At 36.8% G+C, this 17456-nt stretch overlaps 1 protein-coding gene across 1 annotated transcript in view; it reads left to right on the top strand.

Annotated features, from left to right (window-relative positions):
• LOC138319850 (uncharacterized) overlaps positions 1–17456 on the top strand; it is a 272074-nt gene that overhangs the window by 140302 nt on the left and 114316 nt on the right. Inside the window, exons 16-17 of the mRNA XM_069262980.1 lie at positions 7784–7855; positions 17177–17236. Coding sequence (XP_069119081.1) covers positions 7784–7855; positions 17177–17236 — 132 coding nt within the window. The remainder of the gene's footprint in view (positions 1–7783; positions 7856–17176; positions 17237–17456) is intronic.

The following is a 17456-nucleotide window of genomic DNA, read 5'->3' on the forward strand; positions in this document are numbered from 1 at the left end:
CAATTATTTAATAGGTGGTGTGATTCTAAAGAAATTGATGAGGATTTCAGTAAATTGAGGCAATTATTGTTGATAGAGGAGTTTAAACGTTGTGTCCACGCAAACATAAAAACTCATTTAGATGAGAGAAAAGTTGAAACACTTAGTGAAGCAGCTACAATGGCTGATGATTACGCTCTCACCCACAAAGGCTCATTTGTTAAAAACAGTTCTCAAGACAAAAACAGTACCACAGGTACTAGTAAATTTGGTCAGCCTAGGAACCCAACCTTTAGTGGCCCTTCCAACGACAAACCTAAATTAGGTGATAAAACTAAGTCTGCTTCTAAAACAGATTATAGGGTAGGTGTGGGGTCTCCTTCTGGTCCTGTTTGTAATTACTGCAAGAAAGTAGGGCATGTTATGTCTGAATGTTATTCTCTCCAGCGTAAGGAGCAAAGGCGTAAACAGTCAGTTCCTTCTGTGTTAGCTATGTCAAAGCCTAGTCAGAAACTTAGTGATATTGTGGAAGATTCTAAAGTGTCTGTTGAAATTAAGAGCTCAGAGTCTGATAGTGTCTTGGAGAAGTACTCTCCCTTCATTTCTGAAGGTTTTGTTTCACTTACTAGTGATATCACCAACTTGAAACCTGTGAAGATTTTGAGAGATACTGGGGCTTCTCATTCTTTAATATTAGATGGTGTAGTGCCTTTGTCTGAGGAGACCTCATCTGGTAGTAGTGTTTTGCTTCAAGGTGTAGAGTTAGGTTTTGTTAATGTGCCTCTCCATTGTGTTTATTTAAAGTCAGACTTGGTTACTGGGCCTGTCACCATTGGTGTTAGACCGGAACTTCCCATAGAGGGCGTGTCGCTCATTTTAGGCAATGACTTGGCTGGAGAGAAAGTTAGGGTAGATCCCTTAGTGTCCAGTATCCCTGATAAAACAGATGATGCTGAGACTATTCAACAGGAATTTCCTGGTATTTTCCCTTCTTGTGCTGTAACTCGTTCAATGAGTAAGAAGGTTTCTGATGTTGCAGTAGTTGAGGATCATTATAGTCCAGGGTTAGGTGACACTTTCTTGGCTCATGATATAGAGAATGTCGGGAGCAAGTGTGATCTTTTGAGCAATCCTGTAGACTTTGATAGTGATAGAGTTGTTCCTAACAAGGGTACTTCTTTGTCTGACATGATGAGTAAATCATCTTTGTCTAGAGAGGAGCTTATAGTAGAACAGGAAAAAGATCCTGAAATATCCTTATTGTGTAATCGTGCTTTGCGTGAAGAAGAGGCTGAGAAAGTCCCGGTTTGTTACTTCCATCAGTCAGGTGTGTTAATGCGCAAGTGGCGTCCCCCTGATGTGTCTCCCGAGGAAGATTGGAAGGTTGTCAATCAAATAGTTGTCCCACCGAGGTATAGGCAAGATATTCTGAGTTTGTCTCATGATGTACCTATGGCAGGGCATTTAGGTGTGACCAAGACTTATAACAGGATCTTAGATCACTTCTTTTGGCCCAAGTTGAAACGGGATGTCGGGATGGGCTGATTTTTGTAGGTCTTGTCATACTTGTCAGGTGGTAGGGAAACCTAATCAGAAAATCCCTGTGGCACCTTTGCACCCCATTCCAGCATTTGAGGAACCATTTAGTAGAGTCATTATAGACTGTGTAGGTCCTCTACCCAAAACTAAGTCTGGGAATGAGTATCTTTTAACTATTATGTGTGCTTCCACACGCTTTCCTGAAGCCATTCCACTCAGAAATATTAAGGCCCCTAACATAGTCAAGGCTTTGGTTAAATTCTTTACACTGGTTGGTCTTCCAAAAGCTGTCCAATCGGACCAAGGTTCGAATTTCATGTCTGGTATTTTTCAACAAGTCATGTACCAGCTCCAGATCAAGCAGTATAAGTCTAGTGCTTATCATCCAGAGTCTCAGGGTGCTTTAGAACGTTTTCATCATACATTGAAGAATATGATGAGATCTTATTGTTTTGAAAACAAAAGAGATTGGGACGAAGGTATACACATGTTGTTGTTTGGCGTTAGAGAATCTGTACAAGAATCTCTTGGCTTCAGTCCCTTTGAACTTGTGTTTGGACATACTGTACGTGGTCCTTTGAAAATTTTGAAAGACAAAGTTTTGGATGAAGATTCTAAAGTGAATCTCTTAGAGTATGTGTCTAACTTTAAGCAAAGGTTGACAAGGGCATGTGAACTGGCAAAAGAAAATTTGGCCGTTACTCAAACCAAAATGAAAACATGGTATGATAAAGATGCCCGTGCAAGAAGTTTTGATCCAGGTGACAAAATTTTGGCTCTATTACCAATACCGGGTCAGCCTTTGCAAGCTAGATATTTTGGACCTTATGTTGTTGAGAAAAAGGTCGATGATGTTAACTACATTGTACAAACTCCAGGGAGGCGCAAGAAAACTCAATTATGTCATGTTAATATGCTTAAGAAATATGTAGATAGAGAAGAGAGCAAGACCTAGCTCTCAACCTATTGCTACTTTGGCCTCTGTACCATCACAAAGTGAGAGTACAGCTGATATTTGTAAATTAGACTTAGATGGTGGTGTACAAGATGTAGGTTTAGACTGTGGTGTTAAGTTACGGAATTCAGATGTGCTCGCGAACTTGGACAAGAAACTGTGTCATCTATCAGAAAAGGAACGCAATGAACTGAAAGATTTGATACTTGAGTTTAAGCATTTGTTTCCGGATACACCAGGCAAAACAGATGCTATCTATCATGACGTGGATGTAGGCGATGCGCCACCTGTCAAGCAACATCCTTACCGTGTCAACCCTTTGAAAGAAGAACATTTAAAGAAAGAAATTCAATACATGTTGGACAATGATATTATTGAACCAAGCAAAAGTGAATGGAGCTCTCCATGTGTTCTGGTACCAAAGCCAGATAAGACATACCGGTTCTGTACTGACTTCAGAAAAGTAAACTCTGTCATTAAAACAGACTCTTATCCAATTCCAAGGATTGACTCGTGTATTGACAAAGTTGGCAAAGCCAAGTACGTAAGCAAGTTTGACCTGTTGAAAGGATATTGGCAGGTGCCATTAACAGAAAGAGCCAAAGAAGTGTCTGCATTTGTAACCTCGCAAGGTTTGTACCAGTACAAAGTTATGCCATTTGGTATGAAGAATGCCCCGGCAACATTTCAACGTCTTCTTAACAGCGTGATATCAGACCTGGAAGGCTGCGATGGTTACATTGATGACGTCATCAACTACCACGACACGTGGGAAGACCATCTAAGCGGGATTCGTGAATTCTTCGAAAGACTCACTACCATGAAATTGACTGTAAACTTATTGAAATGTGAATTTTGTCATGCAATTGTTGAATTTTTAGGCCATGTTGTAGGACAGGGGCAGGTTAAACCTGTTCAGGCCAAAGTAGAATCAATTATAGATTTTCCAGCTCTTGGAGGCAAGAGAGAGCTGATGAGGTTTCTTGGTATGGCTGGATACTACAGAAAATTTTGTCAAAATTTCTCAGTTGTAGCTGCTCCACTTACTGCTTTGTTAAAGAAAAATGTCAAATTTGTCTGGTCAGACGAATGTAAGTCTGCCTTTGAGAAATTGAAAGCCATACTATCAAACTCACCAGTTCTGACTGCTCCAGATTTTAATAAACAGTTTAAACTGTTTGTTGACGCCAGCGATGTAGGTGTTGGTGCTGTTTTGATGCAAGAAGGTACTGAACAAGTTGACCATCCAATTTGTTATTTCTCGAAAAAGTTTGACAAACACCAGAGAAATTATTCCACCATTGAGAAAGAATGTTTAGCGTTGATTTTGGCCTTGAACCAATTTGATGTGTATCTCTGCACTACAGTTGTGCCTGTGTTGGTCTTCACCGACCACAACCCTTTAACATTCATTGGAAAAATGAAAAACAAAAATCAAAGAATTCTCAGGTGGAGTTTCTCAGGTGGAGATTGACTTTGCAAGAGTACAATCTTGACATCAAACATATCAAAGGGAAAGACAATATTCTAGCTGATATGCTTTATCAAGGATTTAAATATGACTAATATGTCAAGAAAGTTTCCTTTTCAAGAAAACTTTCTTTTCTTTAAGGAGGGGTGTGTTATGTATGACACTAAATACACGTAGTTATGAGATAAGGGAGATAACTCCTATAGCTTTTTTTATCAATACATCCTATAAAGGTCATATCATTAATCTAGGTTATAGAACTTTCTAGAATATAATCATGTATAAACAAATATGTTTGTAAACATGTTGATTTTAAGTAGAGATCTAGAATGATCTATTTCCAGAAAGTTATGTGTGTTTATTTGTTTACTGTTTTTAGTTAGATATTTCTAGAAGTAGAAGGTTCTCCAATATTCTTGAATTAGGGTTTAGCTATATATACTCCAACTGTCCAAAGCTAATCAGAACTGTAATGAGACCTGTAATAAGACATATCAAGAATTGTACAGCGCCATATAAGATTCTATTGGGAGAGCTATTGTGACTTTATCTGTGGATTATTACAACACTTTGTGTGGATTTATTCATATTGCCTGGAACTTTACAAATAATCGGTGAACATTCAATTTCCTTGTGGATTTGTAATTATTGTTAATTTGAAACCTGGAAGGATCAAGGATTATACCAGGACATTCGCATACAGATAAGTAACATTTTAAATCATCGTACTACTCTTGTACCACCACCAATTACTTTAGACATTGTAAACCATCTCTGTATAATTAGCCCACCATCATTAGATGGTGGGCTATTCAAATCGCCTTTCGTCCGTGGTCCGTCATCCGTCCGTCCTTCTGTCCTTCCGTCTGTCCGTCCGTCCGTTAACAATACTTGTTACCACTATTTCTCAGAAAGTACTGAAGGGATCTTTCTCAAATTTCATATGTAGGTTCCCCTAGGGCCCTAGTTGTGCATATTGCATTTTGGGACCAATCGTTCAACAAGATGGCCGACAGGCGGCCATCTTGGATTTTGATAGTTAAAGTTTGTTACCGCTATTTCTCAAAAAGTGCTGAAAGGATGTTTCTCAAATTTCATATACAGGTTCCCCTAGGACCCTAGTTGTGCATATTGCATTTTGGCTCCGATCGGTCAACAAGATGGCCGACAGGCGGCCATCTTGGATTTTGATAGTTAAAGTTTGTTACCGCTATTTCTCAAAAAGTACTGAAGGGATCTTTCTCAAATTTCATATGTAGGTTCCCCTAGGGCCCTAGTTGTGCATATTGCATTTTGGGACCGATCGGTCAACAAGATGGCCGACAGGCAGCCATCTTGAATTTTGATAGTTAAAGTTTGTTACTGCTATTTCTCAAAAAGTACTGAAGGGATCTTTCTCAAATTTCATATATAGATTCCCCTTGAGCCCTAGTTGTGCATATTGCATTTTGGGACTGATCGGTCAACAAGATGGCCGACAGGCAGCCATCTTGGATTTTGATAGTTAAAGTTTGTTACCGCTATTACTCAAAAAGTACTGATCTTTCTCAAACTTCATATATAGGTTCTTCTAGGGCTTTTGTTGTGCATATTGCATTTTGGGACAGATCGAGCAACAAGATGGCCGACAGGCGGCCATCTTGGATTTTGATAGTTAAAGTTTGTTACCGCAATTTCTCAAAAAGTGCTGAAGGGATCTTTCTCAAATTTCATATACAGGTTCCCCTAGGACCCTAGTTGTGCATATTGCATTTTAGGACCGATCGGTGAACAAGATGGCCGACAGATGGCCATCTTGGATTTTGATAGTTAAAGTTTGTTACAGCTATTACTCAAAAAGTACTGAAGGGGTCTTTCTCAAATTTCGTATATAGGTTCTTCTAGGGCCCTAGTTGTGCATATTGCATTTTGGGACCGATCGTTCAACAAGATGGCCAACAGGCGGCCATCTTGGATTTTGATAGTTAAAGATTGTTACCGCTATTTCTCAAAAAGTACTAAAGGTATCGTTCACAAATTTCATATGAAGGTTCCCCAAGGACCCTAGTTGTGCATATTGTTATTTGTGACCGATCGGTAAACAAGATGGCCGACCGACGGCCATCTTGGATTTTGATTGTTTAAGTTTGTTACCGCTATTTCTCAGAAAGTACTGAAGGGATCTCTCTCAAATTTTATGTGTAGGTTCCCCTTGTACCATAGTTGTGCATAGTACCTTTTAGGACTGATGCATAATGCCTTTCGGGACTGATCGGTAAACAAGATAGCCAACCGGCCGCCATTTCATTGTTGAAGTTTGTAACCACTATTTCTTAGAAAGTACTATAGCGATCTATCTCAAATTTTATATGTCGTGTGTTTGAAAAAGTTTGAAAAGCAGGGAAAAGATCCCTCTTTCCATTGTCAGACATAGATCATTCTTTGGTGGGCGCCAAGATCCCTCTGGGATCTCTTGTATTGTATATATAATTAAATTGTGTTTTGAATTTAGCTGCTGGTTTCTCATTTCTGTTATTCGTTAATGTAACAGGTCCTTTACAAAAATTGTGAATTATATGGCCCTGGGGTGTTTCCTCCTGGGGAGGGGGTCAAGTTTACTATAGTTTATGTAGGAAAAACACATTTATGAATGTTATTTGCTTATTTTTCATAGGAAATTAGTCAAACAGGGTTTGAATTTTTAGCCTGAGATAGCATTTTATTGTCATATCCATGTTGGTCCTGGCTGACCCCCAGGGCATTAGGGGCGGGGCCAAAAAGGGTCAAATAGGCTAAAACTTCAAAAATCTATTTTTAATTTATAAAATCACTGACACTGACTGATTTCTAGTTTGGTTCTGTTGTTTAACGTTGGCAAAGCAAATTGGAATTTTAAGCATAAGGTTTGGTAACATAATACACTAACTATCAAAATGAAAAACAAAAAATAAAAATTCTAATACGAAGGTTCAACTTAAAAATTTATTTTTTGTTGAACAAAAAAGAGCACTTTGCAATGCTCGTTCTGTAGCAGCACTCAGGTGACCATCATGGCTCTTGGGCCTCTTGTTTACAAAAATCACTCAAAATTTTTATTAATATCTTGTACTGCAAATGTTGTCCTTTGGTTAAGCCTTAATATCACATGCTGTTTAGTGCATGCTCTAATTATTATATGTTAGATATGCTACAATTATTAGTTATGTGCTCATTGCACCTATCCATGTCAGATATGCTGCAATTATTAGTCATGTGCTCATTGCACCTATCCATGTTAGATATGCTACAAGTATTAGTCATGTGCTCATTGCACCTATCCATGTCAGATATGCTACAAGTATTAGTCATGTGCTCATTGCACCTATCCATGTCAGATATGCTACAAGTATTAGTTATGTGCTCATTGCACCTATCCATGTCAGATATGCTACAAGTATTAGTTATGTGCTCATTGCACCTATCCATGTCAGATATGCTACAAGTATTAGTCATGTGCTCATTGCACCTATCCATGTCAGATATGCTACAAGTATTAGTCATGTGCTCATTGCACCTATCCATGTCAGATATGCTACAAGTATTAGTTATGTGCTCATTGCACCTATCCATGTCAGATATGCTACAAGTATTAGTCATGTGCTCATTGCACCTATCCATGTCAGATATGCTACAAGTATTAGTCATGTGCTCATTGCACCTATCCATATATATATATGTACTTGCTATTTTGCCAGACACTATGTTGCACTAATCCATATGTTTGTATGTAAGTTTAGTAGAATCACAGGTCACAGTAACTGACATCACTATGCTGATCTGACATCACTATACTGATCATCTGTATATACCTTCATTTTCAGGGCGATTCATTCCTACAACTTCCTGACTCCAACTCTGTACTGGCAGAAAAACTACAAGAAAATGAAAACATGGTCAGTTTGTTATTGGATCATTATTGGCCCAGCCATTAATAAAACACCTTATTATCATTACATTTAGATAACAATTGTCAATTAATTCTTCCAGATAAGTCAGCATACAATTATAGTTGAAATACTCACACATAATACCGACTCTCAGACTTTTATCATTATATAAAGTTTGTTTTCATCATTATACCGATTCTCAGACATTTATCATTATATTAAGTTTGTTTTCATCATTATAACGATTCTCAAACATTTATCATTATATAAAGTTTGTTTTGATCAATATAATGATTCTCAAACATTTATCATTATATAAAGTTTGTTTTGATCATATACCGATTCTCAGACATTTATCATTATATTAAGTTTGTTTTGATCATTATAATGATTCTCAGACATTTATCATTATATAAAGTTTGTTTTGATCATTATAACGATTCTCAGACATTTATCATTATATTAAGTTTGTTTTGATCATTATAATGATTCTCAGACATTTATCATTATTTTCATCATTATATAAAGTTTGTTTTCATCATTATAACGATTCTCAGACATTTATCATTATATAAAGTTTGTTTTCATCATTATAACGATTCTCAGACATTTATCATTATATAAAGTTTGTTTTCATCATTATAATGATTCTCAGACATTTATCATTATATAAAGTTTGTTTTGATCATTATAACGATTCTCAGACATTTATCATTATATAAAGTTTGTTTTGATCATTATAATGATTCTCAGACATTTATCATTATATAAAGTTTGTTTTGATCATTATAATGATTCTCAGACATTTATCATTATATAAAGTTTGTTTTGATCATTATAATGATTCTCAGACATTTATCTTTATATAAAGTTTGTTTTGATCATTATAATGGTTCTCAGACATTTATCATTATATTAAGTTTGTTTTGATCATTATACCGATTCTCAGACATTTATCTTTATATAAAGTTTGTTTTGATCATTATAATGGTTCTCAGACATTTATCATTATATTAAGTTTGTTTTGATCATTATACCGATTCTCAGACATTTACCATGAGAATCATTTACGACCTCTCCGTCTCCATCTATTGAATCATGGAATCTGGCCACTTGGATCTTTTCGAAAGGGAACTAACTTGTTATCATCACCATAGGCTAGGTTAGTTTAAATTAGGCACAAACAGTGAGACATATATCACAAGGTGTTACATGTATACCTTATACTATGTGTAGCCAGTAGGCACTAACATATTGATATAGTGACTATGTATTGTCTACAGTGACACATATATCACAAGGTCTTACATGTATACCTTATACTCTGTGTAGCCAGTAGGCACCGACATATTGATATAGTTACTATGTATTGTCTACAGTGACACATATATCACAAGGTGTTACATTTACCTTATACTCTGTGTAGCCAGTAGGCACCGACATATTGATATAGTTACTATGTATTGTCTACAGTGACACATATATCACAAGGTGTTACATGTATACCTTATACTCTGTGTAGCCAGTAGGCACAGACATATTGATATAGTGACTATGTATTGTCTACAGTGACACATATATCACAAGGTGTTACATGTATACCTTATACTCTGTGTGTAGCCAGTAGGCACCGACATATTGATATAGTTACTATGTATTGTCTACAGTGACACATATATCACAAGGTGTTACATGTATACCTTATACTCTGTGTAGCCAGTAGGCACCGACATATTGATATAGTTACTATGTATTGTCTACAGTGACACATATATCACAAGGTGTTACATGTATACCTTATACTCTGTGTAGCCAGTAGGCACCGACATATTGATATAGTTACTATGTATTGTCTACAGTGACACATATATCACAAGGTGTTTTACATGTATACCTTATACTCTGTGTAGCCAGTAGGCACCGACATATTGATATAGTTACTATGTATTGTCTACAGTGACACATATATCACAAGGTGTTACATGTATACCTTATACTCTGTGTAGCCAGTAGGCACCGACATATTGATATAGTTACTATGTATTGTCTACAGTGACACATATATCACAAGGTGTTACATGTATACCTTATACTCTGTGTAGCCAGTAGGCACAGACATATTGATATAGTTACTATGTATTGTCTACAGTGACACATATATCACAAGGTGTTACATGTATACCTTATACTCTGTGTAGCCAGTAGGCACCGACATATTGATATAGTTACTATGTATTGTCTACAGTGACACATATATCACAAGGTGTTACATGTATACCTTATACTCTGTGTAGCCAGTAGGCACCGACATATTGATATAGTTACTATGTATTGTCTACAGTGACACATATATCACAAGGTGTTACATGTATACCTTATACTCTGTGTAGCCAGTAGGCACCAACATATTGATATAGTTACTATGTATTGTCTACAGTGACACATATATCACAAGGTGTTACATGTATACCTTATACTCTGTGTAGCCAGTAGGCACCGACATATTGATATAGTTACTATGTATTGTCTACAGTGACACATATATCACAAGGTGTTACATGTATACCTTATACTATGTGTAGCCAGTAGGCACCGACATATTGATATAGTTACTATGTATTGTCTACAGTGACACATATATCACAAGGTGTTACATGTATACCTTATACTCTGTGTAGCCAGTAGGCACCGACATATTGATATAGTTACTATGTATTGTCTACAGTGACACATATATCACAAGGTGTTACATGTATACCTTATACTCTGTGTAGCCAGTAGGCACCGACATATTGATATAGTTACTATGTATTGTCTACAGTGACACATATATCACAAGGTGTTACATGTATACCTTACTGTGTACCATACACATATGATAGTACTATGTGTCTAAGTGAATTATAGGTGTACCTTACTTGTGTAGCCAGTAGGCACCGACATATTGATATAGTTACTATGTATTGTCTACAGTGACACATATATCACAAGGTGTTACATGTATACCTTATACTCTGTGTAGCCAGTAGGCACCGACATATTGATATAGTTACTATGTATTGTCTACAGTGACACATATATCACAAGGTGTTACATGTATACCTTATACTATGTGTAGCCAGTAGGCACCGACATATTGATATAGTTACTATGTATTGTCTACAGTGACACATATATCACAAGGTGTTACATGTATACCTTATACTCTGTGTAGCCAGTAGGCACCGACATATTGATATAGTTACTATGTATTGTCTACAGTGACACATATATCACAAGGTGTTACATGTATACCTTATACTATGTGTAGCCAGTAGGCACCGACATATTGATATAGTTACTATGTATTGTCTACAGTGACACATATATCACAAGGTGTTACATGTATACCTTATACTCTGTGTAGCCAGTAGGCACCGACATATTGATATAGTTACTATGTATTGTCTACAGTGACACATATATCACAAGGTGTTACATGTATACCTTATACTCTGTGTAGCCAGTAGGCACCGACATATTGATATAGTTACTATGTATTGTCTACAGTGACACATATATCACAAGGTGTTACATGTATACCTTATACTCTGTGTAGCCAGTAGGCACCGACATATTGATATAGTTACTATGTATTGTCTACAGTGACACATATATCACAAGGTGTTACATGTATACCTTATACTCTGTGTAGCCAGTAGGCACCGACATATTGATATAGTTACTATGTATTGTCTACAGTGACACATATATCACAAGGTGTTACATGTATACCTTATACTCTGTGTAGCCAGTAGGCACCGACATATTGATATAGTTACTATGTATTGTCTACAGTGACACATATATCACAAGGTGTTACATGTATACCTTATACTCTGTGTAGCCAGTAGGCACCGACATATTGATATAGTAGTTACTATGTATTGTCTACAGTGACACATATATCACAAGGTGTTACATGTATACCTTATACTCTGTGTAGCCAGTAGGCACCGACATATTGATATAGTTACTATGTATTGTCTACAGTGACACATATATCACAAGGTGTTACATGTATACCTTATACTCTGTGTAGCCAGTAGGCACCGACATATTGATATAGTTACTATGTATTGTCTACAGTGACACATATATCACAAGGTGTTACATGTATACCTTATACTATGTGTAGCCAGTAGGCACAGACATATTGATATAGTTACTATGTATTGTCTACAGTGACACATATATCACAAGGTGTTACATGTATACCTTATACTCTGTGTAGCCAGTAGGCACCGACATATTGATATAGTTACTATGTATTGTCTACAGTGACACATATATCACAAGGTGTTACATGTATACCTTATACTCTGTGTAGCCAGTAGGCACCGACATATTGATAACATAGTTACTATGTATTGTCTACAGTGACACATATATCACAAGGTGTTACATGTATACCTTATACTCTGTGTAGCCAGTAGGCACCGACATATTGATATAGTTACTATGTATTGTCTACAGTGACACATATATCACAAGGTGTTACATGTATACCTTATACTCTGTGTAGCCAGTAGGCACCGACATATTGATATAGTTACTATGTATTGTCTACAGTGACACATATATCACAAGGTGTTACATGTATACCTTATACTCTGTGTAGCCAGTAGGCACCGACATATTGATATAGTTACTATGTATTGTCTACAGTGACACATATATCACAAGGTGTTACATGTATACCTTATACTCTGTGTAGCCAGTAGGCACCGACATATTGATATAGTTACTATGTATTGTCTACAGTGACACATATATCACAAGGTGTTACATGTATACCTTATACTCTGTGTAGCCAGTAGGCACCGACATATTGATATAGTTACTATGTATTGTCTACAGTGACACATATATCACAAGGTGTTACATGTATACCTTATACTCTGTGTAGCCAGTAGGCACCGAACATATTGATATAGTTACTATGTATTGTCTACAGTGACACATATATCACAAGGTGTTACATGTATACCTTATACTCTGTGTAGCCAGTAGGCACCGACATATTGATATAGTACTATGTATTGTCTACAGTGACACATATATCACAAGGTGTTACATGTATACCTTATACTCTGTGTAGCCAGTAGCACGACATATTGATATAGTTACTATGTATTGTCTACAGTGACACATATATCACAAGGTGTTACATGTATACCTTATACTCTGTGTAGCCAGTAGGCACCGACATATTGATATAGTTACTATGTATTGTCTACAGTGACACATATATCACAAGGTGTTACATGTATACCTTATACTCTGTGTAGCCAGTAGGCACCGACATATTGATATAGTTACTATGTATTGTCTACAGTGACACATATATCACAAGGTGTTACATGTATACCTTATACTCTGTGTAGCCAGTAGGCACCGACATATTGATATAGTTACTATGTATTGTCTACAGTGACACATATATCACAAGGTGTTACATGTATACCTTATACTCTGTGTAGCCAGTAGGCACCGACATATTGATATAGTTACTATGTATTGTCTACAGTGACACATATATCACAAGGTGTTACATGTATACCTTATACTCTGTGTAGCCAGTAGGCACCGACATATTGATATAGTTACTATGTATTGTCTACAGTGACACATATATCACAAGGTGTTACATGTATACCTTATACTCTGTGTAGCCAGTAGGCACCGACATATTGATATAGTTACTATGTATTGTCTACAGTGACACATATATCACAAGGTGTTACATGTATACCTTATACTCTGTGTAGCCAGTAGGCACCGACATATTGATATAGTTACTATGTATTGTCTACAGTGACACATATATCACAAGGTGTTACATGTATACCTTATACTCTGTGTAGCCAGTAGGCACCGACATATTGATATAGTTACTATGTATTGTCTACAGTGACACATATATATCACAAGGTGTTACATGTATACCTTATACTCTGTGTAGCCAGTAGGCACCGACATATTGATATAGTTACTATGTATTGTCTACAGTGACACATATATCACAAGGTGTTACATGTATACCTTATACTCTGTGTAGCCAGTAGGCACCGACATATTGATATAGTTACTATGTATTGTCTACAGTGACACATATATCACAAGGTGTTACATGTATACCTTATACTCTGTGTAGCCAGTAGGCACCGACATATTGATATAGTTACTATGTATTGTCTACAGTGACACATATATCACAAGGTGTTACATGTATACCTTATACTCTGTGTAGCCAGTAGGCACCGACATATTGATATAGTTACTATGTATTGTCTACAGTGACACATATATCACAAGGTGTTACATGTATACCTTATACTCTGTGTAGCCAGTAGGCACCGACATATTGATATAGTTACTATGTATTGTCTACAGTGACACATATATCACAAGGTGTTACATGTATACCTTATACTCTGTGTAGCCAGTAGGCACCGACATATTGATATAGTTACTATGTATTGTCTACAGTGACACATATATCACAAGGTGTTACATGTATACCTTATACTCTGTGTAGCCAGTAGGCACCGACATATTGATATAGTTACTATGTATTGTCTACAGTGACACATATATCACAAGGTGTTACATGTATACCTTATACTCTGTGTAGCCAGTAGGCACCGACATATTGATATAGTTACTATGTATTGTCTACAGTGACACATATATCACAAGGTGTTACATGTATACCTTATACTATGTGTAGCCAGTAGGCACAGACATATTGATAAAGTTACTATGTATTGTCTACAGTGACACATATATCACAAGGTGTTACATGTATACCTTATACTCTGTGTAGCCAGTAGGCACCGACATATTGATATAGTTACTATGTATTGTCTACAGTGACACATATATCACAAGGTGTTACATGTATACCTTATACTCTGTGTAGCCAGTAGGCACCGACATATTGATATAGTTACTATGTATTGTCTACAGTGACACATATATCACAAGGTGTTACATGTATACCTTATACTCTGTGTAGCCAGTAGGCACCGACATATTGATATAGTTACTATGTATTGTCTACAGTGACACATATATCACAAGGTGTTACATGTATACCTTATACTCTGTGTAGCCAGTAGGCACCGACATATTGATATAGTTACTATGTATGTATTGTCTACAGTGACACATATATCACAAGGTGTTACATGTATACCTTATACTCTGTGTAGCCAGTAGGCACCGACATATTGATATAGTTACTATGTATTGTCTACAGTGACACATATATCACAAGGTGTTACATGTATACCTTATACTCTGTGTAGCCAGTAGGCACAGACATATTGATATAGTGACTATGTATTGTCTACAGTGACACATATATCACAAGGTGTTACATGTATACCTTATACTCTGTGTAGCCAGTAGGCACCGACATATTGATATAGTTACTATGTATTGTCTACAGTGACACATATATCACAAGGTGTTACATGTATACCTTATACTCTGTGTAGCCAGTAGGCACCGACATACATATAGTGACTATGTATTGTCTTACTATGGTGTTACATGTATACCTTATACTCTGTGTAGCCAGTAGGACCACATATTGATATAGTTACTATGTATTGTCACAGTGACACATATATCACAGGTGTTACATGTATACCTTATACTCTGTGTAGCCAGTAGGCACCGACATATTGATATAGTTACTATGTATTGTCTACAGTGACACATATATCACAAGGTGTTACATGTATACCTTATACTCTGTGTAGCCAGTAGGCACCGACATATTGATATAGTTACTATGTATTGTCTACAGTGACACATATATCACAAGTGTGTTACTTGTGTAGCCAGTAGGCACGACATATTGATATAGTTACTATTATACTGACACTCACAAGGTGTACAGTATACCTTATACTGTGTAGGCACCGACATATTGATATAGTTCTATGTATTGTCTACAGTGACACATATATCACAAGGTGTTACATGTATACCTTATACTCTGTGTAGCCAGTAGGCACCGACATATTGATATAGTTACTATGTATTGTCTACAGTGACACATATATCACAAGGTGTTACATGTATACCTTATACTCTGTGTAGCCAGTAGGCACCGACATATTGATATAGTTACTATGTATTGTCTACAGTGACACATATATCACAAGGTGTTACATGTATACCTTATACTCTGTGTAGCCAGTAGGCACCGACATATTGATATAGTTACTATGTATTGTCTACAGTGACACATATATCACAAGGTGTTACATGTATACCTTATACTCTGTGTAGCCAGTAGGCACCGACATATTGATATAGTTACTATGTATTGTCTACAGTGACACATATATCACAAGGTGTTACATGTATACCTTATACTCTGTGTAGCCAGTAGGCACCGACATATTGATATAGTTACTATGTATTGTCTACAGTGACACATATATCACAAGGTGTTACATGTATACCTTATACTCTGTGTAGCCAGTAGGCACCGACATATTGATATAGTTACTATGTATTGTCTACAGTGACACATATATCACAAGGTGTTACATGTATACCTTATACTCTGTGTAGCCAGTAGGCACCGACATATTGATATAGTTACTATGTATTGTCTACAGTGACACATATATCACAAGGTGTTACATGTATACCTTATACTCTGTGTAGCCAGTAGGCACCGACATATTGATATAGTTACTATGTATTGTCTACAGTGACACATATATCACAAGGTGTTACATGTATACCTTATACTCTGTGTAGCCAGTAGGCACCGACATATTGATATAGTTACTATGTATTGTCTACAGTGACACATATATCACAAGGTGTTACATGTATACCTTATACTCTGTGTAGCCAGTAGGCACCGACATATTGATATAGTTACTATGTATTGTCTACAGTGACACATATATCACAAGGTGTTACATGTATACCTTATACTCTGTGTAGCCAGTAGGCACCAACATATTGATATAGTTACTATGTATTGTCTACAGTGACACATATATCACAAGGTGTTACATGTATACCTTATACTCTGTGTAGCCAGTAGGCACCAACATATTGATATAGTTACTATGTATTGTCTACAGTGACACATATATCACAAGGTGTTACATGTATACCTTATACTCTGTGTAGCCAGCATTAGTCCATTACTTAGTTTATATATCTGTGTAGGGTTAGTTGACATCATTATTTCTCTAATTGTTGATTTGGATGTGACTTGATTATTTTTTATTTTTACTGATTACATAGGTTGACAAGCTGACACAAACCTGGATAGATAAATGGAGGGAAGCTCACGAGGCCATCAGGGTAAGGAATGGGGACAAGGTTTGAGTAGGTGGGGAGGGGATTGGGGGGGAGGCCTTACCTGGGTAGATCAATGGAGGGGAGCTCACGAGACCATCAGGGTAAGGTCAGGGTAAGGAATGAGGACAAGGTTTGGTTAGGTGGGGAGGAGATTGGGGGGAGGCCTTACCTGGGTAGATAAATGGAGGGAAGCTCACGAAGCCATCAGGGTAAGGAATGGAGA

The sequence above is a fragment of the Argopecten irradians genome, chromosome 3 (genome assembly GCF_041381155.1).
Source record: "Argopecten irradians isolate NY chromosome 3, Ai_NY, whole genome shotgun sequence".
NCBI lineage: Eukaryota > Metazoa > Mollusca > Bivalvia > Pectinida > Pectinidae > Argopecten > Argopecten irradians.